At 35.8% G+C, this 15,996-nt stretch overlaps 1 protein-coding gene across 3 annotated transcripts in view; it reads left to right on the top strand.

Moving 5' to 3' along the window:
* The window catches only part of ACTR3 (actin related protein 3), a 59,085-nt gene that overhangs the window by 33,861 nt on the left and 9,228 nt on the right, over window positions 1-15,996 (top strand). For all 3 annotated transcript variants that reach the window (XM_081242209.1, XM_081242210.1, XM_081242211.1), the window contains 3 exons: window positions 1,200-1,307; window positions 4,349-4,492; window positions 6,742-6,915. In XM_081242209.1, the coding sequence (XP_081098335.1) occupies window positions 1,200-1,307; window positions 4,349-4,492; window positions 6,742-6,915 (426 nt within the window). The remainder of the gene's footprint in view (window positions 1-1,199; window positions 1,308-4,348; window positions 4,493-6,741; window positions 6,916-15,996) is intronic.

The following is a 15,996-nucleotide window of genomic DNA, read 5'->3' as shown; positions in this document are numbered from 1 at the left end:
AACTGATAGTTATTGAGAATTTACTCTATGTCAAGAATTTTCTGTACACATTCATTTACCCTTGCAACATTCACTGTGTCCTTTTTTTGTAGTCTGTTCTGAATGACGTACCACTACATATATTTGACCACTACCTCCTTTGTGCCCCTCTGTATCCTGTATATCACAAATCCCCATAATATTTTATTGCATTTAATTTGTGTATATATCTGTATGGAACAGCTTCTCTCCCATCCCTCAGGATCAGAGCTTACTTCTTACTTGTTTTTTAACGCGGTAGCAAATGTGATACCTGGCATATCACAAATGCTTAAAAAGTATGTAAATTACTGTGTAGTTTTGTTAGCCCCCAGTTATTATGGTGTGATCCTGTGTTAAAATAGGAGGATGGCCTAGTTACCTTTCTAGGTCCCTTTCAGCTATTATATTGCAAGTAGGTAAAATAAAGCCAGCTTAGTTCTGTTTTTAATTAATTAATTATTTATCTTGTTCGAGGCTTGGATTTGTATGAAATTTAGGTACTTAAAAAAATGAACTAGCTTCATTAATTTCTTAATTTGCAAACTCTTTTAATAGAAAAAATTATATTTTATTGCCTATGCCAAGATTTTTTGTAGAAATACATTATTTCATCAACTTTGCTTTCCTCATTAAATCATAGTATTTGGAAGTGTGCAATGGCCTTTTCTGGTTAAATAGCTTGTTACATATTCCTAAATGCATGTTGCACTTAGAAAATCTGGAGCTAATCTTATGAGTGATACTTAGTATAGCCATCTCTGTACTCTGATGATTGGTGGTTGTGTGCTTCTCTACCTTACTTTGTGGTATGTTACAGGCTAGGCCATATAAACATAGTTTTAAGTCCTGTACTGTATTATCTCATGTTAGTCTTCCGTATGATAGTACCGTACTATCTCATGTTAGTCTTCCACATTTTTGGGGGGTATAGGAGGAAAACGGCCCCCACTAAAATATCGAAAATTTGTAAACATGCCCCTAAAGACTAATGTAAGCCTGTAAGTTGTCTTAATAATATGTAGGTTGTGAACAATTTTACTGTATAATATAAATAAATTTTGTGTATTCCCTTTCCAAAGATACTACATTTAAAATTGCATAAAGTACTCCAGGAAAAAAATTTTTCTAATAACTCTTTGTTTTTATTTTTTTGCTTATCATATTTCTTTTTGTTCAAGGCTGTTCTTGCCTTAGCTGCATCGTGGACCTCCAGACAAGTAGGAGAACGGACGTTGACCGGTACAGTAATAGACAGTGGAGACGGTGTCACTCATGTCATCCCTGTGGTAAGGATAGTTTAAAATTACTGAACAGGATATCAGATAACACCTGGAAAAGTTAAATTATATGAATTATTGCCACCTTTTAAAAACTTTAAATATTACACTTAAAAATTTGATGTAACTTGACCATTGATCAGCTATAGCTGTGTTTTGCTCAAATTATTATTAGAACCTTGTAAACAAATTCCGGATTTTTGTTTTTTGCTATAGGTTTGTACTACAGTTAAAAATAATTAGAAAATTATTAGAAATAGTTTCTAATTCATAATTAGGAAATGATGAATTAGAGTATCTGGAATGGAAATATGCCTTTCTTGTCTTAAATGTGGAACTCAGTTTTCCAGTTTGGATGCGTCTGTTTGTGTGTTAGCCAGTTGATAGTTTTTCTTATCCTTAATTAACAGATTTCATACTGGTCATAGGTTATCTACTAAATAGCAGTTAGTCGAAAGTACATGACCATTAATGACTTCTGGGGAATTACGTTTTTGAATTAAAAAGCTCAAGTTGTGATTGTGCTTCATGGTTTGGATTTAATCAAGCATGTTAAGAAATATGCATCAGATTGGATTATTTGTAGAGATAGCATTTTTCTGCCAAAGCCTTTCTGCTTCCAAGTTTTAATGACAAATTAGATTTTTTATTGTGTCTAATAGATTCAAAATGGCTACTTGAATTCATTCTAATTATTATTGCCTGCATATATGTAGAAAGGTTTATCTTTTAAAGTAATCTTTATGTTATATTGAATAACATGTAAGGAATGAAATTATTTAGAACTTTTATTTTTTCATTATTCTTATTCCTCATTTTAATGCATCAGGCAACCTCAGTTGAAGATTACATCCTCCGAGTGACTACTTTTGGATTAGATGTCATAATTTATTCTTCTGATGTCCTAATAGTAATAATTGTCCTTCTTTAAAAAAATAAAAACTTCCTTGCGATATAATTCACACACCATACAATTCACTCATTTAGAGTGTACCATTCAGTGTTTTATTGTATATTCATAAAGTGCATCCATTACCAGAGTCAATTTTAAAACATTTTTATCACTCTAAAAAGAAACCCTGTGTCTTTTAGCATTCATTGTCCCCCCCCGTAACTTTAGCCCCTGGCAACCACTAGTCTACTTTCTGTCTCTGTAGATTCGCCTGTTCTGGATATTTCATATAAATGGAGTCATTCTTTTTTTCTTTTTTTAAAAACATTTGTCACCAGGTTTTTGTTTTTGTTTGTTTGTTTGTTTTTATTTTTGTCTGTGTTGGGTCCTCGTTGCTGTGCTCCGGCTTTCTCTAGTTGCAGCGAGTGGGGGCTACTCTTTGTTTTTGTGTATGGGCTTCCCATTGACGTGGCTTCTCTTGTTGTGGAGCACGGGCTCTAGGCGCACAGGCTTCAGTAGTTGTGGCTCACGGGCTCTAGAGCGCAGGCTCAGTAGTTGTGGCACCCTGGCTTAGTTGCTCCGCAGCATGTGGGATCTAACCAGACCAGGGCTCAAACCCGTGTCCCCTGCATTGGCAGGTGGATTCCTAACCACTGCGCCATCAGGGAAGTCCTAGAGTCACTCTTTTGTGACTGTCCTCTTTCACATAGCCCAGTGTTTCGAGATTTATCCATGTTGTAGCATGTATAGTACTTCATTTCTTATTATTGCCAAATAATATTTCATTGTATGGATATTCTATATTTTATTTTATTGCCATTGGGGGATATTTTAATATCTTGGAAATTAGGATGTGTCCAACATTTTGATGGCTTTTTATAATTTAGTTGGTATATTTTTCTTTCTTAGTGCTACATATTCTTTTCCCTTTTTTTCCCAAAATGGGACAATAATAGTGACCTATGTCATAAATCTGTTTTGAGGATTAAATAATGCATATATGTATGTTGCTTAGAGATACATAAAGATTCTTAAAATGTTCATTTAAAATTCTCATTTAAGCCTCAAGATCTATGCTGTAGATTATATTATCCTTTGAGGACTTCAGTTTACTCATTTATAAAATGCAAATAACTGAGTTGCTTAAGATCACCAAATCATAGGTTATGGGGCTGGGATCTGAACTTGTTCTTCCTGACCACAGTCTTTTCTTAACATCTACGCAATTAAGCAGTAATATTATTATCTTGATAATTAATATTGGAATAGGTAATTTGCAAAAAGAAGTAACCAACTTGGAAAAGAAAGAGTTTTAGTAAGAATATTAAGAATTGGGTATTCCTGTGATTTTCCTGCCTTCTTTTGAATTAAAGGACTGTTTTTTGTAATTTCAGTTTATCTTTTTTTATTGACTTATTAGCTATGCTATATATATTTCTTTGTTATTGTCATTTACTTTTTGGTGGTTTTTGCTCTAGGGCTCATAGTAAACATCTCTAATTTATTACAGTCTAACTACAAATAATATTTTACCATTTCATAAATAAGAATGTTATGATGTTAATGAAATTTAATTTTGCTACATTATTTCTGTACTTCTGAGTTGTATTAGTAAGTTTATGAATTCATTCTGCAGAATTAAATTATTTGGAATTATGATGGTACATGGACTGCCTCAGGCTTGTGAAGTTGGTACCTACTTCATTAGGAAAATGATAGCCAGCTTGTGGGTTAATGATCAAATTTCTTACAATGCAATCTAAATTTTTTGCTGAAATTATAGAAGATTTAAAACTAATATCCTATTTGAAGTCTGTTATCTAAAACCTTTAATACTTCTGATACTCACTATTTCTTTGTTGTTGAGTCATTTCAGTCTTGGTTGTAAACTCTTATCAGTAGGAGAATAAATCTAAGCTTTGTTCATAAGTTTTGTTCATTCTTATTCATAATATCTGTACAGTATTATAAATTCTATACTAAGTTAACTGTGAGGAATACAGTTGAGGAATAAAGACTAGAAGAATTCTCCTGGGATAAAGCAATACTTAAGGATACAAATACAGTAATCTGAGAAATTGGTCTTTAATGATTAATATAGGTGATACTGATTTTTGAAAACGTTGAAAGTAAATTTGACACTTTTTTTTTCATCTAGGCTGAAGGGTATGTGATTGGCAGCTGTATTAAGCACATTCCAATTGCAGGACGAGATATAACATATTTTATTCAGCAATTGCTGAGAGACCGAGAAGTAGGAATTCCTCCAGAGCAATCCTTGGAAACTGCTAAGGCAGTAAAGGTAAAAAAAAAAAAAAGTTAAGAGTATAATTTAGTTAAAAATCAAAATCACGTTATAATATGAACATGAAAAATTCTTAAGTGAAGAACAAGTAGTTTAAAAAAACTTTCCTTAACCAGTTACAAACCACTACTCTTATTAATTACATGTATTTTTCTCTGCATTTCTTGTAGGAAATTTTGGGAGATTATTAGCCCTTTGCTTGCTCTCACCACATTTCACATTTGAGAGGACTAACATATAAGAACATTTATACCAACTGACTTCAACATACATTTTTATGATTATTCTCTTTAGTAAAAATAAATGTAGCATGCCTTGGAGGTACTGTGGGTTCTGTTCCAGACCACTGCAACAAAGCGAATATCACAATAAAGCGAGTCACACAAAGTTTTTGGTTTCCCAGTGCATTTAAAAGTTATATTTACACTATACTGTAGTCTATTAAGTGGCAATAGCATTATGTCTATAAAAAATGTACATACATTAATTAAAAAATACTTGTTGCTAAAAGATGCTAACCATCATCTGATAATGCAGAGATGCCAGAAAAGTTCAGTTTGTAAAAAACACATTATTGGTGAAGCACAGTAAAACGGGGTATGCCTGTAATTAGTTCACTTCACAGTCCTCACATCTCAATTTTCGCTGACTTCTTTATTTTTAATTCTAGCAGTTTTCTGTTACAACAAAATTTTTGATGTCATTGATTCATTTGGCTGTAGAATAGAGGCAATGGTTGGCTCAAGTGATATGGCCCATAGAAGAAAAATGTGAAGGCTGTGTAAGGTATTTTAATAATTTGTATGCTACACCAGGGCTTCATGCAAAATACCAAAATATTTAACATTGCTTTTTAAATTTATCATTTGTCAACATACCTAAAAAATTTCATTGGGTCTCACATATGTTTTGAATATGTCAAAGCAAAACTTCCCAGGTAAAAATAACTCCATATATTTGACGGTCTTTGCATGATTATAGTGTTTTCCTTGCTTATCAAAGGATAGGAATGAAAATGAATTTACTACTTCCTAGGTAGTAAAGGAATTTGTAAATGGTTGCAAGAAGTCACCTCAGGTAGGTGGCATCAAAATTAAATATGTAAAAAATTAATATGAACACTACTGTTTCAATATCTTTGGGAAATCTCTGGAGTTTAAAAATTAACAAAAACACCAAGGATTTGTTCTAGAGCATACTAGTGCTCAGTCTTAATGTCTTTTAAGGATCATCATTTCCATGTAATTCCTACTTCCAAGATTTGGAGAAAGAAGACCTAATATGACATACTCAAATTATCTTCTGTTTTCCAGTATTCTTTCCCATTATATGTGTTGATTATCAGTAATAATATTTGTACCTATCTTGGATAGAATCCTTGATTTATACAAATATGTGAAATGTGTGTTTTTCTTCAAAAAAAAAAAAAAGAAATAGACTGGCAATCAGGAGTCCACAAATTGCAGATAGAAAGTTATAACATGTTTGAACTGCATTTTTGATGAAAACTTTTACTGAGGATGTATATCCAAATATGCAGTCATTCAGCCTTGCAGGTAATATAGTAAAAAAGAATAGCTTATATTTTCAGTTTTTTTCTTTTGCTGACTTAGCCCATAATCTTTTGTTCCAGATAGGTATTAAAGATCTATATATGTGAAAAAAAAAAAAAAATTTAAACTGAAGTTTAGTTGCTGTATAATATTATAAATTATAGGTGTACAATACAGTGATTCACAATTTTTAAAGGTTGTATTTCATTTAAAATATTGACTATATTCCCCATGTTGTACAATATATCCTTGAAGCGTATTTTATATCCAATAACTTGTACCTCTTACTATATTAATTTGTGTGGTTATGTCAACTATTTATTCTCCAGTTCTTTGTGTATTTTATGTTTTCTTTTTTCTAAAATATGAACTCCTTTAATTATTGAAACAGCATAAAATTTTGGATGACATTAATGAGTGCTTTCATGAAACAGCACTGAAATATTAGAAATTGGCTCTTCAGTTTAAGTCTTATTCTCTTCATTTGTGAAACCTTCAGTTATGTATAGGAGATGAGCTGTTTATTTTTACTACACATACGATAACATCCTAACATAAAATTTTCTTCAGCTAAATTTGCTAATTTTATTTTCTGAAGATGTTTTTTCATTTGATTTTAGTTTACTGAAAATATGCCATTCTGTTTTGCTTTTCCTAAAGCAAGAGGAAAAAATTACTCATTTCTTTTTCTAGGAGCGCTATAGTTATGTCTGCCCAGATTTAGTAAAAGAATTTAACAAGTATGATACAGATGGATCAAAGTGGATTAAACAGTATACTGGAATCAATGCTATCTCAAAGAAAGAATTTTCCATTGATGTTGGCTATGAGAGATTCTTGGGACCTGAAATATTTTTTCATCCAGAGGTAAGTTTTTTTTTAGATGGAATTGTTTTGAAATATTCAGCAGAAAATATCAGTCAGTTATATCAGAGGAGTTAATCTTGGGAACTTTCTTTTGTTTACTAAAATACTATAGTGAGTCATATTTTTCAAGAAAAAAATTGTCTTTGTGTTAAAACTGGGTAAACAGTTACTATATTTCATACATTTAGAAAAATGAAACTTTTGTCTAATATTTGTGGCTTACTTGGGGTCATGGAGGGTGGGGAGCTCTTAAATTCATGCTCATTTAAATAAAATATTTTAGGAGATGTTCTAGAACTCTCTCCTCCTCCTCCCATATAAAATAACCATTATACAAAGAACCCTCAATTGCTATCATAACAAAATATTTAACTATTAGCAAAGTAGTCTTCTCTCTTTATGAAGTGTTAGCAACATACAGGCTATATTAAATGAATGAAATATGTGCTTTTAATAATGAAAAATTCTTCTAGTAAGTTAGTATAAGAACTTTTTGTATTAGAATTAGTAACATTAAATGCCTATTCTGCTTATTCAGCAGTAAGAATAGTTTGTTTAATATTGTTTACTCAGCAAGTGGTAAGTGAATACAGTTTTCATTATCTCGGTTTAAGCATTGTGTATTTAAGCTGAAAAATTATTTATCTTGCTCTAATCAAGCTGAAAGAATGAGAGATGCATATCTAAAAAATGGTATAGTCGGGGCTTCCCTGGTGGCGCAGTGGTTGAGAGTCTGCCTGCCGATGCAGGGGACAGGGGTTCGAGCCCTGGTCTGGGAGGATCCCACATGCCGTGGAGCAACTGGGCCCGTGAGCCACAATTACTGAGCCTGCGCGTCTGGAGCCTGTGCTCCGCAACAAGAGAGGCCGCGATAGTGAGAGGCCCGCGCACCGCGATGAAGAGTGGCCCCTGCTTGCCACAACTAGAGAAAGCTCTCGCACAGAAACGAAGACCCAACACAGCAAAAAGAAATTAATTAATTAATAAACTAAAAAAAAAAAAAATTACGGATGTCAAAACGGTTAAAAAAAAAATGGTATAGTTGCTTAATGAATCATGTGTCTGGTGAGGGCATGGGAAGAAAGCATCTAAGTCTGCTTGGGAGGATCAGGGAAACTTCTTAGAGGAGACGACCGTTGAACTGAGAGAGGACGAATGGGTATGTCTCAGGCAGGTATGTTAGGGGAGTACCTTTCTGGCAGAGAACTATATATATATATATATAAAAGCTGGGTAGAGGTCTGGGGTGTCAGAGAGCTAGATAATAAAGTATAAAGGAAAAGCTGGGTAGAGGTCTGGGGTGTCAGAGAGCTAGATAATAAAGTATAAAGGAAGAGAGTGGTAGGAGATGGATCCAGATAGGTGTTAATGAGAGACTAAAATGCTATGCAAAGGAGTTTACTGGATTCTGTGCTTGTGCAGAAAAGTTCAGCATGGAAATGACACAGATTTATGTATGGTATGGGAGAGGTCACTCTGGTTGCACTGGGTTGGATAGATAGGAACAGAATGAATTGTGTTGGAAACAGTGAGTTTATTGCAGTTTCCCAGATGAAAAAAAGTCAGTAGGTCAATGAGAATGAGAAAGGAGGTGAGAGAAAGAATAGAATCGACATGATTTACCGATTGCTTAGATGTGAGGGGAGTAAGAATATGAAGAATCTGTGATGATTCCCAGGTTTGTAACTTGAGCAACTCAATGTTTTGCCATCACTGAAGTTAGGAAAACGGAAGAAGAAGATAGAAAGGTAGAAAGAGGTGAGTTTACTATGCATCTTCTAAAAAGTTTGAAAATGAACACTTGGGTTCTAAGGGTTGTGAACGGGGCATGTGTCCTGGAGTGAGGTTAGATGTCAAGTCATCACCATATATGGTGCAAAGGAGGAGACTGGCCAGGCAGAGAATGTGGAGTGGGAAGGATGGGGCCTTAGGGCACACTAACACTTTATAGACAGGCAGAGTAAGAGGAGCCTGCAGGGGATACTGAAAAGTACAGAAAGGAAGGAGACAAGCCAAGGGATTGTGGTGCTGACATTGAGAGAAGTGAGTGTTTCAGGGAGGGAGGAGGTTAAATAGTGCCAGTTGATACAGTGAGGTGGTAGAGGAAATCTGAGAAATACCCATGGGTTTTTAACATCCAGATTAGTGGTGATCCTAGGGGAGCAGTTTCAATGGAATGGTGTGATAGAGGCAGTGAGTCGCATCAGTGAGAGGTCAAGCTCTGGGAATTGTCAGTTTTGGGCATCGTGAGAGGCAGCAATAAAAGAAAAGCTTAGTGGCTCCAGGGAACTGGTAAGAAGTCAGTTGTAAGAAGGCTGAGGTTAGTTTTATTTTTAAGAGGGGTTACTCCAGGGACAGGTAAGGGGTTAAGTATGGGTGCAGGAGAATGTGGAGCTGGAAAGGGTTAGAGGAGCAGGCAGATAGCTGAAGAAGTTTATCATCATAGTTCGTAGCTTTAATTTTCATGAACTGGAATCAAGCTCTTGTGTTGGAGAAGGAATCAGACAGAAGGTTGAGGGCTGGGAGAGAATAGTGACTTGGAATCACTCTTGAGGAGACTTGAGAAGGTGACTGTATTTCTAGTCGTGGGGCACCACTGAAATTAGATGCTCAGAGCTTGTAGTCATAGCATGGTGTCGTCCCCGCCCCCGCCCCACCCCACCCGACCAGGCAGTTTTGGGAAAGGAGCAAAGGGCTTTGCCAAGGCAGAGGTTAAAGTGGTGCAGCCCAGAGAAGAGAGGGAATCCGGAAGGCTGAATTACTAAGAGATAGTGAGGGATACCGGCAAGGATTGGAGGTCATGATGAATTGGCATGTAGTTGGAAATGGGGAGCAAAGGAGTGAGCACCAGAAGGAGAGGGCACTGTTGTCAGACACGTATGCAGGAGTTCTCAGATTTTAGACAGCACGTTTTCTTGGCAGTTCTTTAACTTAAAAAGGATATGTGCGCATGGTTTTGGGAGTCAGATAACACTGACAGTGATGTGCAGAGCAGCCACTAGCTCTTACTTAGCCATTACTCTTGGTAATTACTTCCAGATTTCAAAATACAGTGCTTATACTGCTGTTTCTTGATATATCAATGTAAGTAGTTTATCTACTAACCTCCTTTTAGTTGATTTTGTTTCTAGAACCTCTTTTCTCTTAGCCTATTATGTTATGTTATTGGCTGTTATGTTAAATCAGTAGTATGACAGTATTTATAATATTATACCCGTGAATGTTGTTTGTTTCTGAGGCAGTAATGTAATGTGATTTTTTTCCCTTAAAATTTAGTTTTTCCTAAATTTTTGCCTCACTTCTTCATTTGTCATTTTGTTTGTTTGTATAATTCTTTCTTTCATTTATTCATGGACATTGTACTTAACTACCTGGTTATACCAGGTCTGGAAAGGAACCTGGGGGTGTCACTATTCCATGTAGAGAATTTTAACAATTTCTTTATTTTCCACCTAGTATTTTTTTAAATTGAAGTATAGTTGATTTACAATATCTGTTAGTTTCAAGTGTACAGCACAGTGATTCAGTTATTTATATATATATGTATATATATATGCTTTTTTCAGATTCTTTTCCCTTGTAGGTTATTACAAAATGTTGAGTAGTTCCCTGTGCTATATAGTAGGTCCTTGTTGGTTCTCTATAATAATTTCTTTATGTAGTTTCTTATACCTTCAATTTCTGGGAACTTTGAAGGTGCTACAGGGTGCTCTGGAAACACTCAGGATGTAAAGCCCCTTTTCTGTCTTCCAAACAGGGTTGGATTATTTTATTGTTTCCTTATCTCCTTTTTTCATCCTTGAGCATTTAAGTTTCCTTGTACTTTCCCTCTGTCATTGTATTGGGGATTCCAGAGGGTGGAGAGAGAGAACCACATGTAGCTGGAAATCAGGGCAGATTTTCCAGTGGGGCCATGTATATGTGAGTGGCTGAAGTAGAAGGGGACTTAAGGTCACTTGAGTTAAGGAACATAGTTGTTTTGAAGTTGCAATGTTGGAGAGAGATGTTAAAACCCTAAGTTGAGGACAGGAATTAGAGTATTATGGAAGATTCTGAAGATGAATAGGATCCACAAGATAGATAATAGCATGGAAGATAGGAAATGCCCTGGATTTCAAAATAAGAAGCGTTTACCCTGGATTTCAAAAGAAGCGTTTGAGTGAAATACTCTTTACAGATATCTTTAGCTAACATCTTGACTGTCTTAAAAACCTTGAAACATTAGATATGTAAATAAAATGTGTTTTGGTTGTGTCATATTGCTTAGAAAAGTGATAGTTGTCTGGATGAAAATATATCTTGCTGTTTAAGGTTTCATATATAATTTTTTTTATTAATTTAAGTAATCTTTATTGTTTGATATATGAAGTTTTCTTCATTGTTTTTTAAAACTTTGAAACATCTTTTCGTCTCCATAGCTTTTTTCTCTTTGAAATTTCTTCTATGAGAAATCTGTTTTCTTTTCTCTTTTTTAAAGTTAAAAAAAAATTAGTTATGTATATGCACATTGTTTAAAAGTCCTAGTTGTTTAAATTCCAGCAAAAAGCAGGAGTGCCCTGTATATATTTCCCCAATTTTTTTCTAGAGGTATACTCTTATTGGTTGATTCTTTTGGTGATTGCATCCATAGCTGCAAATAGCTTTGGTTATATTGCAACTTCAAGTTTTTTCAGTTTTAGACATTTTTCTATCAACTTCTAGCTATGGAAGAGGAGGATTGCCTTTTCTTTCCTCCCTTTGTCTCCACCACAGACAGTACCTTTTCATAATCTTTTGTCCCAATAGTTAGACTGTAATTTCAGTTAGGTAAAAATCCAGGGCTTCTATGTTGGTGAACACAAATTTTATTTAGATGTGAGCCATGTAGTTTACCATGAAATATTTTCCTGTCTAGTATTTTGTCTTCCCACAGAGTCATTAATAAGTTGTCCACTTAGTTTTAAAATAATTGTCATTAATTCACTTTGAATCTCTCTTCTCAGCATACTCAGATGCATAGGGGTTTTTCATCAGTTTAATTTTCCAGAGCATCTGATATGTCCCAATCTGAACTTGTTTCCTTCTGCACCTGAGAGTTCACCATCATTCTGGGGATTCCCTTTGCCTCTCTCTTGTGTTAGAGTTAGATCTCTCTTTCCTCTGTCCTGTGTCTTTCCCTTTCTTACTGTCCACTTCTTTATTTTGGTGGAGATCATCTGCCAATAGAGTTCCTGATAAAAAGGGTACATGGGAAATGAAAACTTTAAGACCTTGCATGTCTGAAAATGTCTTCATTTTATCTTCACACTTGTTTGGTAGTTTGGGTGTAGAATTCTAGATTGGAAATTATTTTCCTTCAGCTTTCTTTTTTTTTTTTTTTTTGCGGCACGCGGGCCTCTCACTGCCGCAACCTCTCCCGTTGTGGAGCACAGGCTCCGGACGCGCAGGCTCAGCGGCCATGGCTCACGGGCCCAGCCGCTCCACGGCATGTGGGATCTTCCCGGACCGGGGCACGAACCCGTTTCCCCTGCATCGGCAGGCGGACCCTCAACCACTGCGCCACCAGGGAAGCCCTCCTTCAGCATTTTGAAGCTACTGCTTGATTGCTTTCTATTATAACTTGAAGTGAAAAACTGCTCTGATTTCTAAACCTTGTATAGGACCTTTTTTTTCCCTTTCCAGATAGATACTTGTAGATCTTCACTTTGTTCCTTAGCATCCTGCTGTGCTATTTTTCTCTTCTAGTTGCTCTTTGTGCTTTTGTTCTGATCTCTAGATGATTTCTCCAACTTTGCCTTCTGAACCCTCTATTGAATTTTTTATTTCTGGTAACATACTTAATTTTCAAGAACTTCCCCTACCTCTGCTTTTTTTTTTTTGCGTTACGCAGGCCTCTCACTGTCGCGCCCTCTCCCGTTGCGGAGCACAGGCTCCGGACTCACAGGCTCAGCGGCCATGGCTCACGGGCCCAGCCGCTCCGCGGCATGTGGGATCCTCCCGGACCGGGGCACGAACCCGTGTCCCCTGCATCGGCAGGTGAACTCTCAACCACTGTGCCACCAGGGGAGCCCCCCTACCTCTGCTTTTGATACTCCTTTTTTATGCTACCGTGTACTTGTTTCATGGTTGCATATCTTTTGGCTCTCTGAGGATACTAGTCAGAGGTTTTTTTTTTTTTTTTAAAGTTTTCTTCTCTCTGCTTTCTTCCAAGTTGCCTTTCTCTTTGTTTTGGTTCCTATATTTTACATGCTAGAGACTCTAGGGGATCACTCATTTAGAAGGGGGATGCTCAGCCTGTTGGAAATCTCAGCTTTGTGAGCAGGACTTGTTGACTATGGTTTTTTCTTTGGAGGATAGCCCTGTGTGTGTTTCTTCAGATCATTTCAGGTAATCCAGTTCCCAGAGAAGACTCCTGCTTAGAGAGTCAAGGTTGGCAGCCAAGCTGAGGAAGAGGGTTGGTATTTCTGTGTTAGCAGTAGGCTGCATGAATACCTTCACTGAAAATCCTGCTGCTTTCAGTTGTGTGTAAAGAGTCCTGGCACTCTGCTTTATTTCCTTTAGAGTATAGGTTAACCAGTTTTCTCCTTGGATGATGAGGAGGCATTTGATAGACTTCTTTGGAGGGGATCTGGGGCTTTAACTGCTCCTCAGAGAGACTTTCTGCCAGTCTTCCTCCCTGCCCTCCTTCTAACTTAATTTCAGCGCCGACAGGTACAGCTAGTTCTTTGGGGGATTTGTGATACAGCTTGATTCATGGCTTTTCCTACTGATGACTTAAGTGTTTTAGGGGGAGTGCATGGTCTTATCCATCTGCTTTTCAGATTCTGTTTTACCACATTTTGTTGCTGTTTCTTCCTGTTCTGTTCTCTCCATTCTTTGGGGATTATGCCTTAAAAAATTCTCTGTACTGGTGCTTTTAAGAGAGAAGGAGCAAGATTAGATATGTGTGTGTTCAGTTCACCACGTTTTCCAAGAATAGACCTGCTTTTTGTATCGTATGAACTGTGTCACTTCCCAAGTTAATTTTAAGATTCTTCTGTAATTTTAGATATTTCTGTCATTTGAAGGATTTGCTCAGGTTTTTTGTTTGTTTGTTTTGGTTAGATGAAAGTGTGGGCATTTGAGCTTGATTGAACACTGAAGATAAAATGTGTGAAAGAATAAGGGGATATTTATTATTGAACTGCTAAATTTATCATAAATAGTAGAAAGAACTGTATTTAGAAGGAATGGGTTTAGCACTTCATTTTTTTTTTTTAAAGGAAATTAAAATATTTTTGACAAACCTCTTTGGGCTGCTGTGCTTTAGTTGGGTACATTCCCTATAAATTTTTCAGAAGAGAAAAAAGATATTTCTTCCTTGATAGCTACTTGCAGTAATACTAAGACCTGATCAAGGAACAGTTAGGCAAGACTAATCGTTTTGCTGAAAGTGAAAGAAAAGTCCTAAAGATATTAATAGGGACCCTAGGTTGAGCTTATTAGTATTAAAGTATTTAATAAATCTCCAACACTTTATTGTTAATTTATTCTTTTTTCCTAAATTTATTTAAGAAATATTCATTGCTTGCTTGTTTACTGTATATTATTCTACTCTTTCTCACCTGGGGTTCTGCAGCACAGTAGTCCGTGAGCTTTTTCAAAAGATATTTTCAAATCAGACTCCATTTCCTTCTAAATCAGAATTTCTGTGGGTAGATCCCAGGTATGTGAATACTTAAAGGTTTATAAGTATTTTCTTTTGTATATTCCTGATTAAAAATTACTGTGAGAAGGGCATACAGGTACGTAGCACAGGAATGAATGACCCTATCCCTGCCTTTTGCTTGCTTATGGTATAGCAGACAAGCTGTCTTAAAGGTAGAAAAATAATTACAGGAAGGTTAATCTCATGTGCATGTGTGTGTGTATACATTATTGTTTTAGGTAAATACTGAAGAAATGTCTAACAAAGAACCACGCAGAGAATTTGGAAGTTTTATATCAACAAGTTGATAAGATAACATTTTCAGGATTCCAGTTCTGCTGCTCATTCCAGTTAACCATCAGCTAAGCCATCCCCTGCCTGTAACCTGAGCTTGTCTATAAATGGCATAGGAAGGCGGCAGCCAAGTTGAGCTATATTCTCCCATTTTCCCACAGAATACAATACAGACCACCTCTGACAGATAAAACATTCCCTAATCTGTAGGTTGGGTTCTTGAGACTCAGTATGAGCCACATTTTTATACCCACTGTATATCCCTGTTAGGGTTTCTTAACACTCATCAGCATGTTTCAGAAAATTAGATTTTGACTGCCAGTTTCTTTTCTCTTACTGTGGTAGTAGAGGTCAGTAGAACCTTTGTTAGTGGTATTTTACTTTATGTAAATTAAACTATTTTTCTGTCATTCTGCTTCATTACTCATGTCACATTAAATCTCTCCATTGCATGCCCACCCTCTAAATAACTTAAAACTAATTTAAAAAATTGTAAAAACATTGACACATGCCTGATAATCATCAGTCAAGTTATGGAATCAGTGTAATGAACAAAGGAATGTTGTCTCTCCCGTTAGGACAACCTAATTCTACAAGTGAGAGGCCAAGAGACGTTGTCGGCAGCTCGTGTCCTAGACAGTAGTGTAAATTGTATTCGTTGTAATAAAGCACACCTATTTATGTGTGACAAAGTAGAGCTAGATTCTCACTTTTTATTTTAATCTAGGAAAAATCCCTTCGAGCATTTCCTTTCCAATTTTAATGATGACATGGCAACTTACACATATTTTTGGAAACTTTTGGTAAAATGAGATCTTTGTTTCAGAATACAAGTTTAATTCGGAGACCCAGCATTTGAGAACTTCTTTATGTTTTTCTTTTCTGTGGTTCCTCTCAGGAAATATACGGCCTGATTTAGGAGGGCTATCGGCATGCATATAAAAATAAATGATGGGTAAAAAGGAAGCTTTCCCTAATATTGTTTCTCCTTGTATCAGACCTCTTTGTTATATATAAAAATTAAATTGAAAATTATTCATTATCTTTATCCTCATTCCATTTCCGTAATAGTTTAAATTGTCAAACAACTTTCCATCTCAAGCCCACCCATCTAACCAGTC

This window comes from Mesoplodon bidens, assembly GCF_964165515.1.
Source record: "Mesoplodon bidens genome assembly, chromosome: 8".
NCBI lineage: Eukaryota > Metazoa > Chordata > Mammalia > Artiodactyla > Ziphiidae > Mesoplodon > Mesoplodon bidens.
The sequence above is the reverse complement of the archived record's forward strand: the minus strand, read 5'-3'. Positions and strand labels throughout refer to the sequence as shown.